The following is a 26,588-nucleotide window of genomic DNA, read 5'->3' on the forward strand; positions in this document are numbered from 1 at the left end:
TTAGTCCATCCACTGAAAAGTCTTTGCCAACTATTTTGATAATTCAGCCATTTCAGTAAAAATGGCTAACATTCTCTGGTTCCAGCTTTTCCAATGCCAGAATTGGCAGTTTTTTCTGTTTATAACATTGAATTGAATTGAATATCTCTAAGTTTTGAACTGTTGGTCAAACAAAACAAAACATTTTTAAAGATCACATTGGGCTTTGGTAGACTCTAACTGGCATTTTTCACAATTGTATAGATTTATTAAAAATTACACTAAAGTATATATGAGTTGCATTTGATATATCCGTCAAACACATTTCATTAAGACAGGATAAAAATACGTTAGATTATTTTGTATTGTATATATTAGATTATTTTGAATGTGTTACAAAAATATAGTCTTGAGGTAAAGGGGCTTTCCTTGCCTATATCCTGTATGTGGTCTTCGATTAACTCGCGAGATCATCTGGCTCGCGGAGCTTTGGCTTGGCACGTGTGCTGTTCTTTTCCCCTTTTTTTTTTTTTTTTTTTTTTTTTTTTTTTTAAGTGTGGCTCTCAGCTGCCGAGGCGGACGATGATGATGATGGCGGAGCTGGTTCAGGGACAGGCCTCGGTGGCTCAGCCCGGAACGAAAGATGACTTCGCAGACACGATACGCCGGGTCCGACAGGTAAAATGCTCTTCAGAGGACACAAGTGTAGTGCTTTCCCACAAACTGCGTGTCTGCATGCGGTGCAGGGCAGGACTTTGGTCGGGGCACCACGGACCCCCTACTACAAACACACCTCATGCACCCAGCAAGCTAGCAAGCTAACGTTAAATAGCCGAGACAGCATAGCTGGACAGATTAGAGTTTACACGAGACAGAAGACTCGTTAACTAATGGTGTCAAAGCTGTCGAAACGACGAGGCAGGACTGGTCTAACGCAAAACACGAAGGCCTCTTATAATGTCGAAGTTTGTGCAACTTTAGTAAGTTTAGCCGGCACACTGCAACCTGTTGTCAAGTCACAGAAGTTGCAGTTAGCTTAGCTTGCTAATTTACTATCACAGGTTGGATACCATGCAGCCTGACTCACAACACGACGAAAGCTAATATTTAGTTTAGACATGAAGCCTGAACAACCGGGCTGACACGCTGTCAGAAAGTTAGCTTGCTAGTTTTGAAGACCAAAGTTAGCTTAAGTGTAATTTCCCCAGTTAAACAGACACACTGAGAGCTCAGTCGGTAACTACATGCGATAACATATGTCCCTGCTTTTAACGTCGGAATAATAATAATAATAATAAGCTTGTACATCAAACATGCTGGTATCTCGCACATAATAGGAAATCTAGCTAGCATAGCTGGTGTGCTAGCTAGCTAGCGTGTGTGGTACTATGTGTCCTAACAGGCAGCGTTGGAGTAAGGCCATGTAATGTAACGTCATCTGTTCAGATAAGCCCCCTCCACTCCTCCTGTTGAGCACACTTGGATTTTTCCATTGCTGATTGGAAAATACCTGAAAAATATCATTTAAATTTTGTGATGTGCGGGTGAAGCTTAATGAAACGCTTCTTTCTGTTTGTGCCGGAAATTATTTGAAGCTTTGGGGCTTCAAAGACACTTATTTTTTGTGTCTTTTAAAACTTGTAGCAGCCCTTCAAAACCACTCCTCACTGATTATGACTGCAATTACAGTCCCAAGCGTTTTTATGAAATCTGTATACTTTTCTTCAGAACTGCTGCATTAAATATTATTATTGTGCAGAATGTTACAGTAAAATAACTATGCATTGTCCAAAGAGCCTAGATATAAAATATTTTTGCTGATCTGATCTTAAACAAGTTTCGGAGCTTCAGTATCACCCACCCATCTCTATTTAAAATACAACCTGCCTTTCACTGCTCCCCTGTTGAACGGGTATTACTTAATTTCAAATAGTGACTGTAGCAGAGATGGTCACTGTAGTTGGGTTATCATTAAGGTAGTCAAATGTAGAGCACTGACTGCAGTTAACAGTGTGTAAACTGGACTTTAGTCATACAGCTAGCAGTTGAGCTTTCCCATGTGAAGATTATAAACTAGGTAGAAATTGTGTGTTTGATCCCCATAATATGTATGATGATAAAAATATGTCCACAAATATCTTATTTATTACACGTTATTAGTAAATGTGAGAATATAGGTACATTTAGTCAAATTTTTAATTGCACAGATATAAACATTACATGCCAAGTACATGTTTGCTTTTAAAGCCCTCCATAAAGTGTTTCCTCCATTTATGTATGCTCACACCTTGTTGTTGACAACATCTTAGATTTGCCGAAACAAAAGCTGCCATTGCACAAGTAAGATATAAGGGATTTGATTGTGGGCTTTAATGTAATTCTTGCAACAAAGAATCCTTATAAAATATTAATTCTTATAAAAAGCAAGTGACGACTGCCACATTTTCTTCAGGGTTGATCTTATAAGTTGTTCATTTGGGTGTTCCTAGGAAGTTTACACACGATATGTACTTTATAGAAAAGGGAAGTCATTTTATTAAGCATGTTATCATATGACATTGTTGTGGCTTACGTTTAAGAGATGGGCTAAAGTTGAAGCCTTGTTCTAATGCTTCTTTACACTGGTCTTTGTTCCCCTCAGATGCCGTTATAGCAGTCATCAGCTGCTCCTTACTCGTGGGAGGTGACAGTGACTGACATTTTAATTTTTAAGTTGCATGAGCAGAAATTGCTTTGCAATACGTGTCGTGTTAACTGTGCTTCTTTAAAATTAAACAATTATCAGAGTAAACAAAAGCAAAGCATACAATTGTGTAAAGGTCGATTAACTCATTAGCCTAAATCACCAGATGTTGACCTCTGCAGTAGAACTCCCATTTGCTAATTATCGCATTCTGCCTGCTGCTTCTGGTCTGTTACTTTGTTTTTGTTTTTTAAATTCCCAATGTTACTAAATGTTCCCACTTTGATCCTAAACATGTCAGATATTTTTGTCAAATATTAAAAACCTCCCTGAGTGGAAGTCAGAGTCATGAATAGGGTAGCTCACTGATGAAACGCTTGCACCACAGCACCCAATTCACAAGGTGTACCTGGACCCTAAATATAAACTATACATTCTGTTGTGACCACATGTCACATAATTTAATGCATATTTATTTAAGTACATATTTTGAGCCTTAAAGTATGAAACATGACAGATTAGTTACTATTAAAGGTGTTTTAAAACTTTTTAACATTTGCTCAGCAAAGATTGCATTCAAGAAGTGAGTTGGTCTTGTAGGCCAGTCCAGTCCAAAGTGGTGTTTACCCAGAGGCCTCAGTTGACATCGAGGGGTTTCTACTGTAGGATAGACTGTTTGTACCAGGCAATTTGCCACGAAATCCACCAGACTGCATGACTGTAAACGTGACCCGGCTGCTGCAGAACAAATCTATGATTATATGTGGCACACTTACATAGTAAATCTTGTTTTTTGTAGTTATTTTGGGTGCTTGGATCCTCTAAGCTGGCAAGGCTTCATTTATATTTATACTCAGTGTAGATAACCAGTGTGAACCAAAACAACCATGTTTATGCCCAAGACTGTATATACACTAAACTGGTTATGTAATTTTAAACAACTTCCACACTAGTTTCCCGTTAATTGTCAGAGACCTCTGCCCTCAATGAAACAACAGAAAAACCACTAAATCTCTCTTTCTTTGTCCTCTTTTCAGTTGACAAATAACGAAACTGCACATCACAGCCAACATCTGGTAAGGAGTGGGACAGACAAAAACCTGGTCAGTCTGCGCCCGTTAACCATTCGTTCTTCCCCTCTCCTGCTCTTTGTGATAATTCTCTCCTTTTGTTTTTAATGCATCTGGATTCAGGATTTAGTTTTCACATTGACATAGTTTTCTCTTTCAGGGAAATATATACAGTATGTTGTCAGACAAGGGAAAAAATAAAACTCATAAATACTTCATGTTAACCAGCAGATGAAATCATTATTTTACAATCGCATAGTTTTCTGACAAAATCACCATAAATACAGGTTAATAGCAAGAGCTGTGTGGTATGTTCGGCCATATTGACATTTAATATGGAAATAATTCTTAACTTTAATGCCACACAGCACCCTGCCTGTAAATGGACGTATGCTATTGTTTTGCAAATGCTGTTTTCTCCGTACATACTAAACATGCAAAGCATTTGTTTTAAGTTTTATCCACTATGGAGATTGTTTTGTGAAATCTGTTTTTGGGTGAGGCTTTGTGAGGACGGATGTAAGCGTTTGAAACAGTGTTCATGATAAACCTTTGACTTGTAGCTAGACTGGGGGAGTAATATTATCAAAACCACCACAACCTACACCCATACTGTTACACACAGATAAAACACACATCTGCCCAGCTTTAGTGAAACAAAACTAACAAACGTTGATTTCATATAAAGTTTAAGCAGTTCCTTAAGTATTGACCTAGTCTAAAATGCTTTTAGGCTGCTGGACATGTGTAGCTACAGTAATGTCATGGAAAACAAACACCACACCTGCTTCCTTTTCTGCTTCCTTATTTCCATTGCACACCTTACTTCCACTGATGGGCTCTGAAGTAGATAATCATCCCCGAAGGTGCTGGAGAACTCTAATTGCCGTCGCTATATTTTCAAAAAAGAATTTCAGTCAGGCACAGATGTCAATTTTGTGTAATTTTCTGAAATGCTATACTGTATGGAAGGAGAGGTGGCAGATTAACAGGGAGTGGAAAATGCTTTTGGTGCTCTCGTGCAGTGTAACAGAAGATTTGAATGTCCATCAACGCAGAACACAAGCGTTTTTACTTAAGGTCAGCAAGTGGATGGTTTTGAAAATAGACATTTGTTTTTAGCTAAGCTGTAATGCAAATAAGTGCAGTGTAGAGAAATGCATGTCTGGGGTAGCCAGAAATGTACAGGACACTAATCGTTTATTGAGCCAATCACGTATTGATATCTACAAATATAAAAACTGACTTAATGTTTAATAGTACTGTGTTCTTACATGACATTAATAGGGATAGGTCAGGTGTTGAGCCTCAATTCTTTTTTGCTACTGAGACTAAAAACTGTTGAATGAGTACTCCTTTTGTTTACTTTTGATTGATCAGATTTTCTGCCTATTTAAGACTCATGTATTTACTGTAGGCAGAGTTCTTGTACCAGATGCTTGTGACATTTGAGAGACTTGGCCTCTTTTCAGTTTGTAGAAAAATGTTATTTGTCAAAGTAATGAAATTAAGTATGGTACTGAAACTTGGGCATTGTATCAGCACTAGTATAAAAAAAAATTGGAACAGCATTACAGTATAATACAGTAAAACATAAAACTAACAAACTACTGCTTGTAAAATGACCATACAATTGAATCAACACCTCTTTGATACCACTTGATAAAAATCACTTATCTTTTCCGTTTTGCCTATAAGGAATATGGAGCTGGAAATGTATTTTAAAAAAAAAAAAAAAAAAAAAAAAAAAAAAGTAGTTATCTCTCTCATACCTGTTGTAACTTTTTAAGGCAACTCATCTACTGGCAAATCGGGGCTTCTGAGATGTTGTGTGCCATGATAATCTGTTTCATTTGTCAGCAAAAGCATAAAAGGGTTAGGTCAGTCAGTGAAAGCTGGTACATGACAGATGTTTTAAGGAAACTGTGGCAGATGCTTCAAGCTGCTGTAATATCGTGCAAAGTGCAGTTTTCAGCTGCTGTCAAAAAGATAACTCTTCACAACAGATTACTTTGTCAAGGTCCAACTTCACAGCAAATCTGATGCTTTTAAGAAAGAAAGTGAATGTCTCACACGTATTATGAAGGGCTATCCAAGATGTTGTCTTGGAAAGGAAATGCATGTTTAAAGAGAATATCATCAAATATCTGCTTTTCACCTCTTATTCTATCTGTCTTACTGTTGTGTCTCCAGATGGTAGCAAAGATGGGAGGAGACCAGATGCCTAACATGAACAGTTCCTCTGCGGTCATAGACCCCTCCCTGTACGGTTTTGGAGGCCAAAAACGTTCACTCGACAATGGAGGTAAGCCTTCATTATAAACACATACAATACTACTGGTTCATGTCTGCAGAATATGCTGATATATTGATATATATTTGCAACCACTCTGTCGGTTGCGTTAGTTTTTATCCTGCAAATCCACTGTTCTGCTATATAAAAGCTTTTTAATGTTTTTATCCCCTCACTGTAGAAAAGAGATTCTCTTATTCTGGATGCACACTAGATAAATAATTGCCCCCCTCCCGACAATCGCAGGGGCGTTCCCAATCTGAGATGGGTTGTTAACAGATTATTGGTCCAAATGAGTTTAACGGTGTATCCAGTTTCATTCTTTTTTTGTTTATCTATGCCAAACATAATACACACAAGTTCAACTAGCTAACGACAACACTCTGCGTCAGTGGTTGACTTGTATGTGAATTCACATTTGATCACACGAGTTTCTGTGACATCCCAAGTCCCCAGAAACGCCACTATGAAATCATTTAGTATAAACGCCAAGTTTGTGGTCATGCGTCTTATCTAAATCATCTGGTCTGTTTGTTCTTATGATTTAAAACATAAAAAATCAATTATGTCTTTGGTGTGCCTCGCTTTTTTTTCTTTTCAAAATCTGTTCAAACTGGGTGTTTTTGTGTTCCAGCCACACTATAAAGTTTAGCCTAAACCTCTGACTGATTTGCTATTTTGTTTAACTTCATCATCCAAGCTGTCACATTGCCATTTCTGTTTGGGAAGGGTTGTTATCTTGTCCTGACCAATCAGTAGCGAGTGACCTACGTGCCTAAGATATTTTCAGTCGACACAAAAGCTGCAACAGTTGCTTGGAGCAGTTACCTTTTTTAAAGTAATTTTTGTAACTCAACATACAAACCATACACTTGCGTCAATCTCGGCTTTTTCATGGCCATTTTTCTGGCTCTGGCAGAGATAGATGATGTCCCCATTCTTAATCTTACTTGTTCTGATCGGTAGGTTTGTTGTTTTTTTTAAAGCATCAAAAAGCCACTGAGCACAACACCATACGTAATTTAAGAGCTTTGTGTTATATGTAGCCATATTGAGATCAACCATACTATAGATGACATAATTAAGAGTATTTTTAAGTGCTTCGTGCAGATATTACCCACAGACCTACACTAGATTCAAGCCAGTCTGACTTTAAATTGGGTAAACTCCTATTTCATTGTAGAGCAGCGATGAGTGCAGATATTGGTTCAGCCCCTCCTCTCGCTCTCCCTCACAAATACTACAGCCACTTTCATACAGGGATCCCACAATAAACTCTCAAAGAATATCCACCAAAATGCAAAATTTGCTTATTCTGCGTTTATACTAAACCAACATTTGTGGCCTAATCTTTTAACCATGTGTGCTATTATATAGTGATCCGGCTTTCCGGAACCGGCAGCGTAGAATAAGACCGTTATATAACAATAACACAACCCCGGCATGTGTGTGTGGCTTTTTACACTGACATCGTTCCGTCTCTGTGACTACCGAGCAGCAAATTGCTCACGGGGAAAATAAGGCAGTCTCAAAGCAGCTAATGACAACAGACCCATTTGTCCACAATCCGAATCAAAACATGATCATGCTCTGAATCAGTCGGGAGTTGAATGGTTAGTATCATGAACACCAATGCACAAATTTGACTAACCAAGACTAACTTAACGTTAACTCTGATAACTTCTATCTCTCAAGTCTATGTTCTTTACACAACCCTGTCAATATGTTATTATAGACCTTCAAATAAGTTATTAATAAGCGAGGAGCCTAGCTAATAAGGATAGCTATGTTAACGGTAGAATCCAGCTGGGTTGTCGAGGTTAGCACGCTGTACTCAGCTGCTAGTCAAAGTCAAATGCTCATGCATTCAATATAAGTTCAACTTTAATAATATAGCTCCAATTCATAACGGAAGTTTTCATTACACTTTTCATATTGACCCGACCATTTCCACCATGAGCAAGCACTTGGTGACAGTGACCAGGAAAAAGTCCCTGCCTCAACTGGGTGGGGGTGGCAACTCCCCTGTGGGCAACACACCTTTTTGGAATGCCACAAATCCACCACAAAACACAGCAATCGGCTGTATTTTGTTCACACACAAGTTACCCATAAGGCCACCTTCCTTAAAGGGTAATTCTCAGCCGGTAATATGCAGTGCAGTGCGGCTGTGTGTGCTAACCAGAGGTGGAAGAAGTATTCAGGTCCATTACTTTAGCAAAATTACTGATACCAACCCCTTGTGGAAAATACTCCACAACAAGTAAGCTTAACATTACCTTGTTATGAATGCTTCTTTTTAGTTGCTGCCAAACAGGCCATATACAACAGATGGGGCTATGTAGGGGAAACACTGTGAAACTGCATTGTAGTAAGAAAAGTGTAATTCTACCTCACTGTGCCTTGCACGCGTAACAAAGGTTTGATCCATTTCATATTCATGAAGTGGAAACACTAGTCATTTATCTTGTCGTCCTCTTATCTTGTCAGAGTTGTTTGTATGACAGCCCTGAATGCACGGATAGATAAATTGTATGCAATTCTGGTTTAGGTTTGTTTGAAGCATTGTCATTGTTTGCAACAATTTGTCCTCAGTGGGTGTTTTTTTTTTTTTTCTCCCCTCAGTCAAGGTTGTTGCAGAGTGTGGGGGGGAAATAACAGAAATTATGTCTGTGTAGCACTGCTCTAAGCATTTAATTATCAAACGTACAAGTATACAAATGGGCAAAAATGGGCATTCATGTTTGGTCATCCAGGTTTGTCCCTGAATTCAGTACACCTCCTCCTTTATATTCATAGCTGTTCGATTCTTCCAGCATTAACCCTGGTGCATTTCCAGAAGAAGTGAAATCAGTGCAAACAACCAGAAAATTGATTGAAGCTGCTAGATATCAATTCAGGTGTTCACATCCATGGCAGCACATCCTCCACTGACCCTGCAGGACCCTTGCTTAGTGCTACCTGTCAAAATTCAATTCCTGACCAGCAGCCACTGACCCGGCTGCTGCCTGTTTCTTTTCTGAACGGCTCTGATTGAAACACTCACAGTCCTGATTACCATGCTAGTGAAAGTCCCCTGCTGTGGATCAGGCAAGAACATGACGGATTGGCAGGACCATATCCATCTGCTCCCTTCCCCTCCAGCCCTGACTCATTTTGCTTCATTTTGCTGCTTCCTCAGCTATCACTGACTAATCAAATATTTATTTTTAGCCATGATCTCAAATTATTTCTCACACGTTAATTGGTTTGCTCTCCTCTCACTTCTGTCAGTAGGGAACCACCTCGGTGCAATGGTACATCAAAGGTGAGCATCTCATTTCTGTGTCTGATCATTTTAATGCACTTTGAATGTATTCCTAGTCTTTTACTCCATGCCTCAGTTAGGTAGTTTTAAGATGACTTATTCTTTATTTTCCGTAACCATAAAGCCTTTCAACATGTGTTGCTGTGTGTTACTTTCAAAGGCTGTCTTTCTCCATGTTTCAAAATTGAGTTATCAATTTGCAATTATCACATTATTTGTTGGCTAGTTTCTTGATCCATTGCCTAATTGCCAGGTCTAGAAAATATCAGGATAATAAAAAAAAAAAGAACAAAATTTCACATATCCAAATCACTTGGTCTGTCTGACTAACCAGTCCCTCCAGGATTTCGCGGTGCTAACCCTGCATATTTAAAGCAGCTTACCATGATTATTTCAGCGCTTGCAATTGGCCTGTCTCACAGTGATTTGTCTCGTCTGACGTCCTCCATGCGTTTCTGCCTCTGTTTGTCAATCACAATTTCCTTTATGTTTGACGACAATACTGCACATTTTGCAAAACTGTTTTGGTAAAGATCAATGCTGTTTTTCAGTGTCCCTTTTTTCTTTTTTTCTTTTTTTTTCTTTTTTTTTTTTGTTCTGTAAATGTGAGAGGTTGGCTGCGACTTGTAAACAAGGAAGTGATGAGCTGACTTATGACAATGTTGTGCTTGGAGAATTAAACAATGTTATCAAAATGGTTTTAGAATAGTCATTTCTAGAGCTGAAATTAGTAGTGGATAAATTGCTTAGTTGAGCAATGGAAAATCAATCTGCAAACAATTTTGATCTTTTTTTTTTTTTAGCTAAAATGCCAAAATCACTTGTTCTAATTAATATGTGAATATTTGCTGGGTTTCTTCTGTGTTTTTTTTTTTTTTTTTTTTTTTAAATGACAAACTGAATTTCCATAGATTTTTTTTGATGTTGGTTAGTAAAAAGAAGCCAAATGATTACTTAATATAACCATTTAAATTCTTGTTTTTTTTACTTTATGCATAAGTTGGTTTAGAGAAAGGGTAGCCTAGATGTGGGTGGTTCTTGATGTTATTTTCTTTGAGTTATTGATCATGTCCTAATCTCTTCCAGGGCTCTTGCGACAGAAGACTTCAAAGTGCCTGATAAGATGGTGGGATTCAGTAAGTAGCCCTTCCGTTCATTATAGTCAGTATTAATGTTTGACATGAAATCGTCAGTATTGGCATTCTACTCAGTTTTTGGGTCACTACTTGGGGCCCCTGTCTAAATTAAGAAAGGCTTAAAACTGGCCCTTTCTCTTCCCCCTCCTCCATAGTCATTGGAAAAGGAGGAGAGCAGATCTCAAGAATTCAGCTGGAATCGGGTTGTAAGATCCAGATTGCTTCAGGTAAGTTCTGACTAAACACATTATCTAATCCCCTTGTTTGCTTGTGAATATCTTAAAGAAATCAACTGCATCCTCAGAGGCCAGAAACATGTTTCAACTAAGAGGCATGAATCATAAACTGAAAGTTCAGCGACAAACTACATGGAAAGTAGCTATGTGGCAGTAGAATCTGGGTCCATTTCACCTCGTGCAGTGGTGGAGTCCCTGCCATTTGTAAATTATCACAATGACTTTCAGACTTTAGGCTCTTCCCCCTTTCAAAATTAAGATCCACATTTTATACAGGGTTTCCACTAGGTCGTAAAAAATATAAAGTCTAAAATTTCAAAATTTAAATTTAAGGCCTTAAAGTCTTAAATTTGTACACGTACTGTATATCTTGATAGTTAAATTAAAAAGAGGACGGTGGTGACCACGGAGGAGCTGAGGTTAGTAAAGCAAATTAGAGATGCCAACAACTTCGTCCTTTTTTAATTTTTATGTACAAATGAAATGCTTGTAGTAATACAGAAGGGAGGTGGTTCTCATGTTGCCTATTTTGTGTTAATTTCTACAAATGTATAAATTAAATAACTTAAGACACAAAAGGCAAACATGAATAATCCTATCTGTAATATTTCTGAGGTCATATTAACAGTGTTTTCCTGCCTTTATAAGGTGGTGAGGCTCAAAACATCTTGGTGCTGTGCCATGAATGTAAAATCATTGTGGAGAGCATCAAAACCAAACACATGACTTTTCCCAGATCTAATGGTTATAATGTTAGAATTCCTACCTAGTAGACTTCTTTAGCCATTTAGATGAGATTAATGTTTGTGTGTTACTCCCTCACTCATTCACAAACTAATGCTAACATGTTTGTATGTTTATTTTTCAATAGTGCATCTAATCTGTTTAGTAGTAGTTTTCTACTTCTTTTTTTCTTTTTTTGATGACATGATACAGGTCTTAAATTTCATTCATAATGGTCTTAAAGTCTTAAATTTGACTAGGTGAACCCTGTTTATAGAATGATTTGGCTTACCACATCAAGTTTTTGACAACTATATGTAAATGTCAAACATTCATAAGCACTGTACAAACATTTCAAAATGTATTATGGAGCCTTGTGGAAGTGTTAATCTATTTGTCAGCAGTTATATCTCCTCCTGTGGGCATCCACTAATGGAAGCTGGTTTATAAATAGTAATGAATGATAATATAATAATACAGTTGTAGTAATATAAAAGGTCTTCATAGAAGTTGTAATTGTTGAAAGTTTTTTTAAAAATAATAACTTGAAAAGCCCTAATGGCTGTTTACCGCTACATTATAGTAGTATGCAAACTATTATAAACGTTTATAAATGCTAAATAGGTGGCACTAAAAGTTTTTTATATTTTACTACATCCTTGAAATAACTAACTAATCAGGTTCCTTATCAGTATATGAGGTAATATTTGGGTACTTACAAACACAGCCTGCCGAAAGGTTCAGTGCACAACCTCAATATGGCAAATGGTGATTTAGGGCCAGGCTGCGTGTACTTCCCAAAATGTTCAGTGCTTGAAAATGTAATTATCAGAGCCCAAAAAAACACAAAATTGAAAAGTGTTTTATGTGTAGCCTTTCAGAAAGTGTTCACATTCTTACCCGTACATTTGTACCAATGTGCTAACTTGTGTTTGCTGTAAGATTGCACAAGCTGAAAGGTTTGGCAACAGCTGAATATTTCCTGTAAAAGGCGTCATGTTGGTTGTCTTTAAAACAAATACCCTTTTTGTTTTTTGAAAACATAAAACACAAACGTAAATGTACCATTTTAAATGTAAACAATATTAAACAGCTTTTTTTTTTTTTTTTTAATGATGAAATGTTGCTACCATGATGGCATGTTTCCTGGAGTGGAGATTTTGTCTTGCCACCTTCATCAAGGTCAAGCTTAATGTTTATTAGTTTTGGATATATGTTCCACATTGGTTTTGAAAGAGTATAATAGTTTCAAAACTATGGCCGAGAGGGTGCACTCTTTGTCCTGGTGGTTTGAGGCACTGACCCCAATCCTCAACATTGCTGGTTTGATTCCAACCAGGGACCTTTTGTTGCATGTCGTTCTCTCCCATCATGGTCTGTCTCTCTATTGTCATCTAATGAAAAAAGGCTTTAAAATGCCCCCAAAAATTATTTGAAGTCCCTCTTTAAATAAAAGCATGTTCAGCTCCTTGTGTCCTTCACTGTTCAGAATGAAGTATGTGCAGAGTAGGGCTGAATCGTTTCCAGCCCTACTCTGCACATACTTCATTTCACTTCAATTACTAAAAAGCATAACCAGTATTTGCGTCAACTCTTCGTTTAATCCATATAACTATATCGCACAATGTTTTGCACAGACATTACTGTCGCATATCGCGCTTACGCTGTGTGAACTCGACGTGAGTATGATGGCACTGCTGTGCAAAGTGGAGGAAGAGAGAAAATGGCGAGGGTCGAAGACGAAAGTGTCCAAAGTGTGGGATTATTTCAAGCTTAAAGAAAACAACTCTGTAAAGTTACCGTCCGTCCACATAAAACGAAACTTATGAAATGTTAGCCTAGCCTTGGGGGCGCAAAAGTACTTCTTAAACGATGCATCGATGAAATACTCTGTAGAAGCTCCGAGTACTAAAGTCATCGTTAGTTGCAGCCCTAGTGCAGACTTTGACACCAGAAAGCTGTTTTCACATTCATCTACTGCAGTGAGGAAGTTTTTCTGTGCTCACCTTTTTGAAAGAAAAAAACTCTGAATGTAAGACCTGTATGAGTATGATTCTCTGACCAATCCACCATTGTGTCCCTGAGCAAGACACTTAACCCATCGTTGCTCCAGAGGCTTACAACCTCTGACATGTATAGCAATTGTAAGTTGCTTTGGATAAAAACGTCAGCTAAATGAATAAATTATATGAATGAACATCAGAGACAGTGTATAGCCGGTCAAGGTTGAGTATGAAGCTTACACAAGTGTTTTGTATTGAGCTGAATTGTGTTTAAGATTTTTGTCATATATATTTACACAAGATCAGTAAAATAATAATTCTGTTACAGAATTACATTTAAATGAGTTTACATAATGAGGCCAGAAGAGTAGTTTTACAGTTATTGCAGTTGTCCTTTTAGTGTGTTTGTAAAAAATGTGTAGTATCTCTAATTTTGGTTTTGTTGCAGACAGTGGAGGCATGTTGGACAGGCCCTGCACACTGACTGGGAGCCCAGAGAACATTGAGTAAGTCTCACCTCTCAACTTTGACAGACTTACTGAAACTGCACAATTGGGGAAAGTGTGTCCTATTGTTGTGACACAGAGGGCATGAACTCGAATCTCTTTTCACATCTCCTTAATCAGTCACTGAATCACCTGAACACCTCTTTCACATTTGACAAAGAGAAATGTGACACAAATGTTTTTTTGTGTAGAGCCTGTAACTGTGGTGATGAATGTATTTCTTGGTCCTCGCTCCACCCCCACAGGCAGGCCAAGAGGCTGTTGACTGAGATTGTGGAGCAGTGTCGGTATGGGCCAGGCTTCCACAGTGAGATGGACGGCAACAGTTCGATCCAGCAGATCCTTATCCCCGCCAACAAAGTCGGCCTGGTCATCGGCAAAGGAGGAGAGACCATCAAACAACTGCAGGTCTGGTAGTAGGCCACGCTGAACGTATAGCAGTTGCTGTTAAGTGGTACATTTGACAATGCTACTTTTCATTCTTGCTGTTTTTAACATTTTACTCACCAGTAGAGATTGCGGATATGTCAATAAACACAGCTCTACAATGTGTCTGCTAAGAAGCAGGTTTAATCAAGTGCAGTTGAACCCAGTTAATGAAATCACAATCTTGGCAGTGAAAAGTAAATTATAACTGAAGCTCTAGTCTTCAGTTTCCATTATAATGTAATTGCATTGCAAGCATAATGGTAAGCCTCAAAACCTGGTTCTAAATTAGAACCGGTTGTAAATAAGTAAAATATGCTTTTGGTCATGTGGTTGCCATCCCCTCTTTCCCTCCTTTGCGTTCTGTGTTTATGTTTGCTGGGGTAATTTCTAGGGATGTCCCCATCAAGTCACTAACATAGATAAATGTTGATTAAATATGAATCTGACCCATTGAAATAGTTGGTGTAGCATCCTATATTAGGCCCACCTAATATTTAACAAGCTTTCTGATCTAAATACTTGAGCCCCTGGTTAAAATACTGTATTTCAGCTGTTGTCTTGAGTGTTCAAATGAACTAAAAAAGCGTGGCGTAATTTTCACTGACTAGAAAGTAGATTTGTCATTTTACAACACATGGTTATAAAACAGATTAAGTTGTAGTTCCGTTTATTCTCACTTACAAAAACAAAAATTATAAATAGATGGTTGGATAAATAAGCCATAGAAATTAAACAATTTTACATGGTGCTGAGGATCAATTAAAGACTCTTGTAGCCTGGGCAAAGAAGCTGCTCTGGAGTTTGGTGGTACAACAGTGGATACTTCAGTATCTCTTGCCAGACGGCAGCAGGGTGAACAGGCTTATGTCACTGATGGTAGATGGAAACCAATGATCTTCTACCTCTGTGTATATTTTCCTGCTTATTCTGTCCTTTGCCAAACACATGCCTGAATTCTATGATGTGTGTTTCTGGGTCTGTCTGATTGTACCCCTGCAGGAGAGAACAGGAGTGCAGATGATAATGATTCAGGATGACCCCATGCCCACTGGAGCAGACAAGCCCCTGCGAATCACTGGGGATCCCCACAAAGTGCAGGTCAGTCTCAGACAAGCTCAGTGTGTGCCGCCATCTTTCCAGTTTACACTCAGTTTTACACATTTTTTGCCTTTGGTCTTCCACTCACACATCTTTGTTTTTTATTGAGTGTATCTGAGCTGGATTTGTGTTATGTTTCCCATGCAACATTCCTTGTTGAAATGTTTTTTTCTTAAAGATTTGGTGTCTTTTGATCTTTATAGCAAGCCCGTGAACTTGTAGTGAAGCTTATCCGAGACAAGGACCAAGGAGACTTCAGGGTTGGCAGGGCAGACTTTGGATCCAAAATGGGGGGAAGCAGTCTTGATGTAAGAGCGTCTTTTTTTTTTTTTTTTTTTTTTTTTTCCTGCTTTTCAAATCCTGGTCAACTAAGATAACGTGTTTTTTTTGTTTGTTCGTAAACTCATTTTTGTAATCTTTTCTGAATTCTTCTGTCATTGTCGTCCAGGTGGTTGTGCCCAGATTTGCTGTTGGCATCATCATCGGCAGGAACGGAGAGATGATCAAGAAGATTCAGAATGACGCCGGGGTCAGGATCCAGTTCAAACAAGGTAAGAAAATAAAACAAGACCTGATGTTAGCAATCAAGTAGAAATGTATAATATCTAAAGCTGCTTTTGTAGCTGTGCATTAAGGGGTTATGTAGCTACGGAGACTACCATCTGCACGACCACAGTCTCTGTTTCAGTAAAGTGACAAGGCGAAATCGAAGTTTACCTGGTTGTAAATCCATGTAAATAAGCATGCATGTACAGAAGTACGTCTTCTGTCGATGGTATTGCAAAATGAATAAAAGAACACTAATACGGTTACGATGGGAAATGAAGGGCCTAATATGGCCTGATCACAAATGATGCGTCCATCTCTTGTTGCCATGGTGATATTAACAGGTGAAATCAGATGCAGAACTAAAGCAAACCCCGTACGCCGGTGGCAGGATGCCTGTTAACTCCATGCATCAAGAATGAATCCAGCTTCAGTCTTAATAAAATCTGTTACATTTCAAACGTATAAATAACTAGAATTATTGCGTTAGTTAATGAAATATTTGTGTGTGTGCATTTTCATCCTTTTAATCTTGAAAAGCACTGTTCATCCATGCACATAAAATTAATAATGTGTCATTGGTTTGAGAATAGGAACAAGTTTGACGTAGACTTTCTCATCTGGCCTGTCTTTGTGGTAACCTGAGTACTTGATGGCCAATGCCATCGGAATTCATGGGCAGTGATATTTATTCCCATCCAGTCATCCAAAGGTTTAGCATCTGTTTTCTACTTGTTGTACGTGCTCATTTGTGCTGTGAAATCTGCACCTGCAAGCATTAAAGTTTGAAGATATCACCAGGCTTTTGCACCTTTATACTTAATGACTTGTAATTTAAAGCACACGGAAGCAGTTAAATCTTTGAGCAGGTAAAAGACTTTTTTTTTTTTTTTTTTTTTTTTTTCTCCTCGTATTTTACATCCAGATGATGGAGTCAGTCCTGACAGAGTTGCTCAGGTGATGGGCCAGCCCGACCACTGCCACCATGCGGTCCACCTCATCAATGAACTGGTTCAAACTGCTCAGGTATGTGCTTCTGCTTTGTCCCCATTGTTTACACGGTTATTTGGCTTTTAGTTTGAAAACAGAGTAGTGATGAGTATTGTCAAGACACATAATGTTAATAAAAAGGAAAATAATACACCCCAACATGGCAAGGTGACTTTAGTTTAATTTCTACAAACGTTTCTTACAGAGTTTTTAAAAAACGGAGACTTGGAGAGTGCCATGGTTAAAAATCCATCAAATTATAAACTTTGCATTTTATCTAAGGTAGTATTAGCTCCCTAAATCAGTAGTTTTGTTTTTCCTTGACCTTTTCAGCAAACACTGTTAGAATTCCTTGTATTAACTTTTTTTCCTCCTGGTTCCCGTCTTGTAGGAGCGAGATGGGTTTGGGGGTGTAGTGGGACGTCGAGGGCGAGGTGACTGTAACATGGGAGGGCCTGGAGGACTGCAGGAGGTGACATATGCAGTTCCTGCTGACAAGTGCGGTCTAGTGATTGGCAAAGGTATGAACACGTTTTCATAAAGTTGATTTAAACACCTGTTGATGCTCTAAGCACCTTGGTGAACCGGTTTGGTCATGCTTTATATGTACAGCTAAGATTTTTTTTTTTTTTGTTACTAGCTTGTATTTAAAAGAAGCTGGAAAGTGTGTGTGTCTGGTTTCATCTGTTTCTCTCTGTGAGGTCTGCTTGTGCTGAATTTTGGCACAACTTGCTGTTCCAGAAATAACACAGGCTTCATCAATGTGAACACTCTTAATAAAAAGAGTATATCCAACTCACCAGATTGCCTTTTTCCTTTTAATAACTGAATGCCGTGTGGTGTTCTAACCTTGCGTGAAACTGATGAGGAGGAGGGGGTGAATGACCACCCTCCTATTCTTCCTCCAGGGCTCATGTATACAGCACAAGTGGCATTCATTGGCTTCACTAAGGGCTTAATGACGGGGATAATGCGTGTAATGTGACATTAATTGTTAAAGGTGCATAATAACAGCCCTCAATCATGTGGAAGGCTGCCTGGCATCTAATGAGGGTCTTTCAGCCCAATAGAGTGCAGCGAGGGCATGAATAGAAGGAATTAGCTTATTGGCTATTCATGCCCACTCTATTGCCAGCTATTTAAAAGTCATTGACCATTGCATTGGAAGGAGCTCTCTGTGTGTAGTATGTGTGCATGCACGTTGCCTTGGTGTGTGTATGTGCGTGCATTGGTGGGCGGGGTCGAAGGGGGCCTCTTTACCTAAGATAAAAACATGGCAATAGAAATGTCAAGTGGCTTTTGTGCATGTAGTGGGGCGAGGGAAACAAATAAACCTGGGCGTTGCGTCCCCCTCTCAGTGCATTAGCATATGAAGTGGGCCAATATGGTGGAGATGGCGGTGGGTCTGGGTGCTGTCAGTCGTCCCTTAAAGGGTGCTGTGATTAATATCTTTACGATGCCATATGCAGCCCATTGCTCCTCTGTTTTGACCACACACACACACACACACACACACACACACACACACACACACACACACACACACACACACACACACACACACACACACACACACACACACACACACACACACCCACCCACCCACCAGTCTGTTAAGACTTTATTACAGGCGTGCAAGAGTCATAACAAGCATCGTAACACTTTACTCATTTTTTTACCTAAAAAAACCTTGCATGCAGTTTGGTTAGTTTAATGTTGAAATTTGCTTGTTTGAAAGCTCTGGGAAAAGCTAGTAAGTGAAGTGGACCCTTTTAAAGTAAGATTTCTTTGTCAAAGTGCTGTTTCTGATGCCAAGAATTAAATTTCACACGATGATTTCATGATGTTAAAATTGACTTAAAGCTAACTTAACATTAGATTGGTTTCTGGTGTTTCAGATCTCGCTCTTTCTTTCTTCCCCCCCGCGTTTTTTAACTGCCACAGAAAAATTAGAACTAAAAGTGACTAAATGATGTTGCAAAGAGAATAAACTGCATGTAGATTTTCATCTTGAATGTAGGGCTGGGCGATGTATTAGTCGTTATTGTCTTTAAGTGGAATTGTGATGTGATAAATGTTTTTACAAAATTAAGTTACCAAATGAACGTTAACAGTAGTTACAAAGTAACAGAGTTAGTGAGGTTTTTGTTTTCCTCAGATAAAGTGTAATGTGACATTTTCCTAATATATATGCATATACTTTGCAGCTCTGGCTCAGCAGGTAGAATGAAGGAGAAGTAATTTGTAAAGCACTTTAGATAAAAGTGCAGTTTAAAGCCATTTACTCTTTTGAATCTCTTAGTATACTTGGATAGCTTGAACTTTATATAACAGAAAACACTACAACAGAGTAGCGATTGTTTTTCATTATTTCCTCTATAAAATGTCAGAAGATGCCCATGACAATTTCTCAATCCCAATGTGGCATCTTAATTTTCTTTTTCTGACAAAGCGTCAAGTCCCAAATATTCAGTTTACTATCACATTAAATTAAGAGGCTTGTTGAGTGGCGACTCTAAAGCAATTGTTATACTTCCTGCAATTACACGAGGGACCGCGTAACAGGAAAACCGTCATCAGAGGGTGTACGCGTAGGCTCTGTGTAGACTGCATCTGCACACGTCTCAAATTTCGTCTCTACGCTACCAGGGTACTAACAGATGCGCATGTGTGGAACAAGTACGCCAGAAAGTTCTATAAAAAGAAGTCCTCCTTGTCCGCAGCTGTCCACGTACGCTCCAAAGTATATTCGAGGCTTAAATCTCCCGTAGGTTTGAATGGATGTGTTTCTTTCTGTAATATGACTGGCGAGCTGTCCAGGGTGTACCCCACCGCTCGCCCAGGGTCAGCTGGGATTGGCTCCTTTGACCCTCCAAAGAATAAGCGTTAAAAACTAATGGATGGTTGGATTGACAATTAATGTTTAACGCATTGATTAATCAACTGATAATTTCAGCTGTAGAGAAAACTTATTAGAGCGCCCAGTTAACGCAGTGAAAAAACATACAAGCCAACAAAACAAACACCCTGTCCCGAAAGAGAGTGAGAGTTATTGTTAGAATTTGAGTTCATCGAGGAAAAACAATAAGAATCAGCATTATTGCCAGGTATGTGTACACATATGAGGAATTTGACTCCAGATTGTGCATTGCCCACAATGTGCGTGCTTATACAATAATATAATAATAAAATCAGACACAGGCTCCAGTATAGAGAACACATACATACACACTATAAACAAAAACAATATAGGCAGATTGAGACATGCAATGGATGTAGGAGTGAATTACTATTATTACACAAGTGGAACCATGTTTTAACTTAGAGGATATTTAAAATGTCTTTACTGATATATTATAAAAATACTCTTTTTATCCATACTGCCCACCCCTAGTTTGCCTAGAATGTGTTACACATTCTGTAATGTTTTCCCTTGAGGCCTGAGTTTTCCCCACCAGCAGCTAACCAGTCCCTTGGCTTTGCCTTGAATGCTGTCACCAGTTGCACTTTTGTGTCCCCTTCTTTTCTCCAGCTCACTAAACCAGCCTCATTAATAAGGCCTGTATTATCTGTCCTCACTACAGCCCAGTCCATGAAATGAATGGTCAGGGTCTTCATTGCTCTCTGCTGTCTGACTAGAAGAGCTCATAATGGCTTCATTAAGGCAGAAGTTTCATTTGGTTGACAATGGGTTAATGGCCCATGTGCAGTCTGTTGGCAGCAAGGAATAGGCTACGGGAGGGGTGAAGTTTTTGATGAGCGTTTTCATTCGGAGGTCAGCCTGGGTCATCAGAGTGTCAGCCATAAGTGAACAAATGTGTAATTGATGTTGGGACAGCCCCGGTGTCCCCCCCGGGAAGCACCCTCAGCCTTTTTCGTTCAGATGGGTATTGTGGGTGGAGGGGGAGACTAGATGCCCCCCGTTCACTCCCTCCTCTCATCACAGAGGACAACACAGAGTCAAGAATGAAAAGGGTAAAAGAGACAAACGATATCCCAGAAGGAGGATACGCTTCAATTTTGGCCCTTTTCTCCTGCCAGCTATGTTTCATTTCTCCCTGCTGGTGTAATTGCTCTCCCCACACGCCGGGAAGCTGGCATCTGATGCCGGGGAGGGGGGAGGAGGGAGGTGTGTGCAGGAGATGTCTCCTTTTGTTTCCTGATTTGCATGGATGTTGCCACCGAATGGTAGATAAGTGGTGAGCTACATGCTGGAGTCTTCATAAGGTAGCACTATCACACCACTTTAGTCAAGTGAGTCTAGTGGAGAGGTGGGAAAGATTCCCACATTAATTACTACAACTTTGGATGGTTGTATAATTACAGACTTGGTCAAATTAGGGTTAAAAATCCTGTGCAACATTTTGGTTTAATTACATAGAACAACAGACTTTGGCTGACGTGAGGCATCCATGTCTGTTTGGTTTCAGGTATTTCTGTATTGGGGTCAGGTTATGCAAGAAAAGGACTAGTTCATGCACCACGTTGGAAATCAAAAGTGTTGATGGTTGTTCTGAACTGCCACACTTGAAGGCAGAGTGAAAAGAGGGACAGACATGATGTTTAAATACAAGGATAACAGCGATGGTCTCATATTAAAGCCATTAATGGTGTTGCACTCTTTTGTCCATACAAATCCTCTGACTGTACATGTATACTGAAATTGTGTGAAGAATGGCAGGGGGAGGAAACCCTGCATACATTTCTACATAAAGTGGGCATGATTGTCAGATTGTTGGTTTTAGAAAGTTAAAAAATGTTCAGGAAGACGCTCCCTAAATTCTGCCACGAGAAAAGTGTAGGAAGACAAGCTTTTGGATGCTTTTTGCCATCTGACATACAGTTCAGCTCATATGTTAAAACTCATGTTGTGAAACTCTTATGTCGGCCACATACAGAGACAGTTTTTGATTGAATGATTTAGGACTAGGAAATGGTTATTTAATTAAGCAATGAACAGATGGAGAAAATGAATAATTTAACTTTGTGTTTTGTGATAACAGGTTTTGGACATTGGGTCAGTTAAGATCAGAAGTTTAAGGATGTTATCTTGCACTCTAGGATAGTTTTCAGATTTTATATATAAAATTATATAATTTTTTTTTTTCACCAATGATTGAGAAATGGTCAACAGGCTTATCAATAATAAATTGTGACGTTACAGCCCTAGCTAAATATTCCCATCACTTGATGCTTTTCCAGGTGGGGAAACCATCAAGAACATCAAAGAGCAGTCTCGTGCCCATGTGGAGCTCCAGAGAAACCCGCCTCCCAACACCGACCCCAACGTGCGCATCTTCTCCATCCGAGGCACCCCTCAGCAATTGGAAAAGGCCCGCCAGCTGATCGATGAGAGAATTGGGGTAGGTGGTCTGGCTCTTGGCCCCATCCCTCTGTTATTCGCCCAAAACACTATTGTCTGGTCTGATATTCATGAGCGCACATGTCAATGTGGAGAGCTGCTGGGGTGAGCTCTGCTGCTGTGGTCCTGGTGGCCAGCAGGATGTCACCAGAGGTTAAACATGAAGAATCCATCAAATGGACTTAATGGAGTGCATCAGCGCCCAGCCCTGCCCTCTGACCTTGCCTGTTGGCTCCCTTTTAAACACAAGTGTGGTCTCTCACTCGCCTCCCTTTCTCTTCACTAGGGCCCAGGAATGGGGGGCAACAGCAGCTTTGGTATGAATCCCTACAACCAAGGACCAGCCACTCCTCCTCAACAGTAAGGTTCAAAGTCTCTTCTCAACATGTCACATTTTGATATGATTTTCATGCATTTCTGGTGAACATCAGTTGTCTTCAGATTGTCAAGTTAATCACTGACATTGAATTCGGTCTGTTTATCTTATAGTGGGCCTCAGACATTCATGACTGGAGGCTGGGGTACAACTTTTCAAATATGGCAGCCTCAAGGCCAGCAGGACCACAGTAAGTAAATGCACAAAGAAAAATTCTAGATCTAGGTGTTGTAGAAAAAATGCTGCTTGAGCTGTCTGACCCGATTTTTAAAAATAAAAACAAAGCAAATCAAGAAATATGACTCTGAGGGAGCGAAAAAAATTGCTTCTGAAAGCGCAGCCAGGCTATTTTTATGCTGCAGTGTATTAAAGTCGTCTGCAGGCTGTTAAGAGATGGTTCCCTGTGGCTAATCGCCTCTTTCCTGTACGGACAGATTTTAAATTTGCTATCGATGGAAATCATTAGGAAATAGAATTGCAGATGAGGGCAGGAGGTGAAAGGGGGAAAGCAAAGCCCATTCTCAGTAACTCTGGTGGTGTTATCTGTGTCTGGTTTCAGGTCACAATGGATCCCAGACGGGCCAGATGGACTGGGAGCAGTATTATAAAAAGCTAGGCGAGTGTCACCCAGAGACAAAAGGATATTTTGTTTTAACAACCATCTCAACGCCCACTTTATTTTACAATCTTGTGCCACAGAAGTTTAAATTCTCCTTTGCTTGTGTGCACTTTTGTTGTTTTTTCACACACGCCTGATGAAATCATGCGTTTACTCGCCAAATTGGAAAGAGTATTAGCGTAACTCGTGCATATAACTCTAACCCTGGACATTAAAACTGTCAAAGGGGAAAAGCTGTATTTAAAAAGACATCTTCTATTAGGAGCTGCGGTGTTTTTTAAATGTTTCAAGCTGTTTTTCTTTCTGTTTACAGGTCAGCAGAACCAAGCTCAGGGCACTGCGCCTGAATACAACAAAGCTTGGGGTGAGTAATTTATTATGAGCTCGGCACTAACACATTAAAGGATGAGTTTAAGCTCAAACCTGCAAATGTGACTGAAATATCTTCCTTACTCTTCTTCCCCTCCCCTCTTCAGGCCAGACAACTGGTCCTGGATCTCAGCAGACCTCTAATCCTGACTACAATGCCTGGGTTGACTTCTACAGACAGCCGATGGCCTACTTCAACCAGGGCGCACAGCAGACACAAGCTCCGGGCCTTCAGGTGAGAAGCAACTGCCTCTACAGTGTTCGACTCTTTTGCTCTATGTTCTGACAGTACAAATCTGTCAGGATACTGCCACCAAATCCCATAAAAAGACCAAAACAAACAATGTGTCTGTCAGTACTTCCTGACTTCCATACCCTGACTCAGCCTCAAACCCATTGGCTTCATCTGAAGACAAAAACCTGTCTAAACAAGTTGTATAATACTATGCTAATAATACATGGTTTCAATTCGGACCAAGTCTGTCGCTTCCTAAAACAGCACAGAGGTGTAATCAACAGAATTAATCTGCTGCTTTGGCTATAACTCAATTGTTCAGTCATTTTCCAAGCATAATAATGCAAAACGTGTGCTAGTTCCAGTTTCTCAAACGTAAGGATTTTCAGCTTTTCTTTGTCATTTAATGGAAAACTGATTTATCTTTGGGTTTTGGGATTGTTGTTGGGGAAATTGTAGTGGTGTAGTTTTTAGATATTTCCTGACTTTTAGAGAGAAATTGATTTAAATGATATCATCAGATGATGAATCGATAATGAAAACAATCATTAGTTTCAACCTAAATTGTGTATTCATTATGAGATTATTTTCAGTATTATTTTTACATTTTGCTCTGCATTTTGTCACTCCCACTTGCATCCCGCTACCATAATTACTATATACTACATGTCAAGTACCCCTACATGGACTACAGTGGACCTCTATGGCACAATACATGGTTGTTGGTTTTGGTCTTTTCATGCTATTTATTGACGTAAAGAAAATATGGACCTTTTAAACTCCAAACAAATCTCAGCTTTCTCCGTTGTTGTTTTGTCTTTTTTGTCTGGCACCACTGGGGTCAGCTGTAATGTGGGTAGATACTGTGAGAAATACTGAACAAACTGTTATTTTTATTCTACAGGATCATTAGAGAAGACGCCCAGGTGAAAGACTTGAATCACGGAGAGGATGAAAACAACCCTTTTTTAACAGGGGGGGGTTCTAGATTTACAACGCCTTGAAGACTCTTTTTCTTAGTGAGAAACACTAGCTGTAGAATGACTTATATGATAAAGTAATATTTCTAAAATCAGGAACATTTATTTGTTACTAAATGCTTGTGTACACTGTTATTTTGAATAGACAGTATCTGGGATCCCTTTTTGGACTTGAGAGAGCTGTTTTCGTTTTTCTATATTTTCCTGTCTTTGACTCAGATTGTACCGCCAAAATGAACCCAAAAGTTGTAACATTTCAAAAGGCAATATGATCTATTTTTTCTAGTTATGTTGAAATGAAACCATGGTTATGAGCTTAGCAGTCTTGAATACAGTTTGTCAACATAAGATGTTTAAAAAAAGTGTGTTAAAATGTTTTCCTTTTACATAATTCAGTGAAATGAAACTGTGATGTTTTTGTTACAGGAAATGTATTTTTGTTACAAGACTTAAAAATAAGGATTAATGTCAGCCAGTGGCAATGGTTCTAATTTAATTCCTGTTGTGCATTTGTATGCTGTTTTTCATTGTCATTTTATTGTACTCTGGTTTAAAAAAAAAAAAGGTGCAATATCTTATTTCACTTTTGAAACAAAGATGGGTTCTCTAATATTTTGACAGACTTTTAACTTGTAGTTTTAAGATGTGTTTTTTTGTTTTTTTCAAATGGAAAATGTCATGGATAATTTATTACAATTATCTGGTGATAGGATTTAGGGGGATGTTGCAAATAGCTTTTTTGCCTTTGCTACCTTGTAAAACTATGTATATATGCTCATATATTTGACTGTTAATTTAAAATATATATGTTTCATATATATATATATATATATATATACTTATAGAAAAACTATTTTTTTTTTCCTGTGATCATCATTGCAGGAAAAATGTCCCTCTGTTTCTGTTCTGTTTTCATACTGAAAGTGTTCAAAGATTGTGAATGTGTGATTTGAAATTTGATGTTGCATCTTATTATGAAGAAAACTAAGAAGTGGTAGATTTTTGTGTATGTTCTGTACCTGAACTATTCAAGACTGCTAAGCCATTGTACTTCTACCTGTGTAATAATTAATGTAGTATTTTATGTTTTAAGTATTATGATCAAAACTGTCTTATTTGGTACCTCCCAGTTCACTAACGCCCCACTGAGTCCTCGCTGTGGACTCTGTGAGGCGTTGGACTCAGTCCAATGCTAATAACTTTTTAATTAATTTTTTTATTTCTTTGTGTGATCTAATATAAATGTTATAAATGATACATCATTATGGAAAAATTATTCTGGTAATGTCATTTCTTAATGAAAAGGGATATAATTTCAAAATGTCTAATTATGGTGTTTGTTTGTTTTTTGTTTTTTTTCCTTATGTGTACAGTTAACCATGTATTAAAAACATCCAGACTACCTTTATTGTGTACTGTTGAACATTTGGATGTCTTTCGTTGTATTCTGATCCTCAGAAACTTTCTGAGAGCTATTGTGTAATTACTAACAGATGATACATGGAGGATATATAGGACAACTGTATGTTTTCATGTTTTTTTTTTTTTTTTTTTAAAGCATAAAATATATTTTTTCTATTCTCCAGTCTATTGCCAGTTCTCAAATTCAAATAAATTTTCCGCAAGCCTCTCTTGTGGTTGAGTTATA

At 38.7% G+C, this 26,588-nt stretch overlaps 1 protein-coding gene across 5 annotated transcripts; it reads left to right on the forward strand.

Moving 5' to 3' along the window:
- The first annotated feature begins 511 nt into the window (after positions 1 to 511).
- fubp3 (far upstream element (FUSE) binding protein 3) lies at positions 512 to 26,588 on the forward strand. 5 transcript variants are annotated; one of them, XM_046066351.1, is made up of 20 exons: positions 512 to 657; positions 3,700 to 3,765; positions 5,926 to 6,037; positions 9,302 to 9,332; positions 10,419 to 10,468; positions 10,624 to 10,695; positions 13,879 to 13,936; positions 14,182 to 14,344; positions 15,365 to 15,463; positions 15,667 to 15,771; positions 15,912 to 16,014; positions 16,935 to 17,035; positions 17,391 to 17,520; positions 22,202 to 22,362; positions 22,648 to 22,721; positions 22,851 to 22,927; positions 23,297 to 23,353; positions 23,670 to 23,720; positions 23,833 to 23,960; positions 24,865 to 26,588. In XM_046066351.1, exons 1-20 carry the CDS (start codon positions 562 to 564, stop codon positions 24,871 to 24,873), a joined length of 1,743 nt encoding a protein of 580 aa, XP_045922307.1. In that variant the 5' UTR covers positions 512 to 561; the 3' UTR covers positions 24,874 to 26,588. The 5 variants fall into 5 exon arrangements, with proteins under 5 accessions (XP_045922307.1, XP_045922310.1, XP_045922306.1 ...); XM_046066350.1 differs by having other exon boundaries at positions 513 to 657; positions 9,299 to 9,332; XM_046066352.1 differs by having other exon boundaries at positions 513 to 657; positions 3,700 to 3,738; positions 9,299 to 9,332.

The sequence above is a fragment of the Micropterus dolomieu genome, linkage group LG13 (genome assembly GCF_021292245.1).
Source record: "Micropterus dolomieu isolate WLL.071019.BEF.003 ecotype Adirondacks linkage group LG13, ASM2129224v1, whole genome shotgun sequence".
Taxonomy (NCBI): Eukaryota; Metazoa; Chordata; class Actinopteri; order Centrarchiformes; family Centrarchidae; genus Micropterus; species Micropterus dolomieu.

Coding starts and splice junctions, on each gene's coding strand:
- fubp3 (XM_046066350.1), top strand. CDS start 562: ATGATGATGATGGCGGAGCTGGTTCAGGGACAGGCCTCGGTGGCTCAG. Junction 15,464..15,666: donor GGGATCCCCACAAAGTGCAG/GTCAGTCTCAGA, acceptor TGATCTTTATAG/CAAGCCCGTGAACTTGTAGT. Junction 22,363..22,647: donor TGATCGATGAGAGAATTGGG/GTAGGTGGTCTG, acceptor TCTCTTCACTAG/GGCCCAGGAATGGGGGGCAA.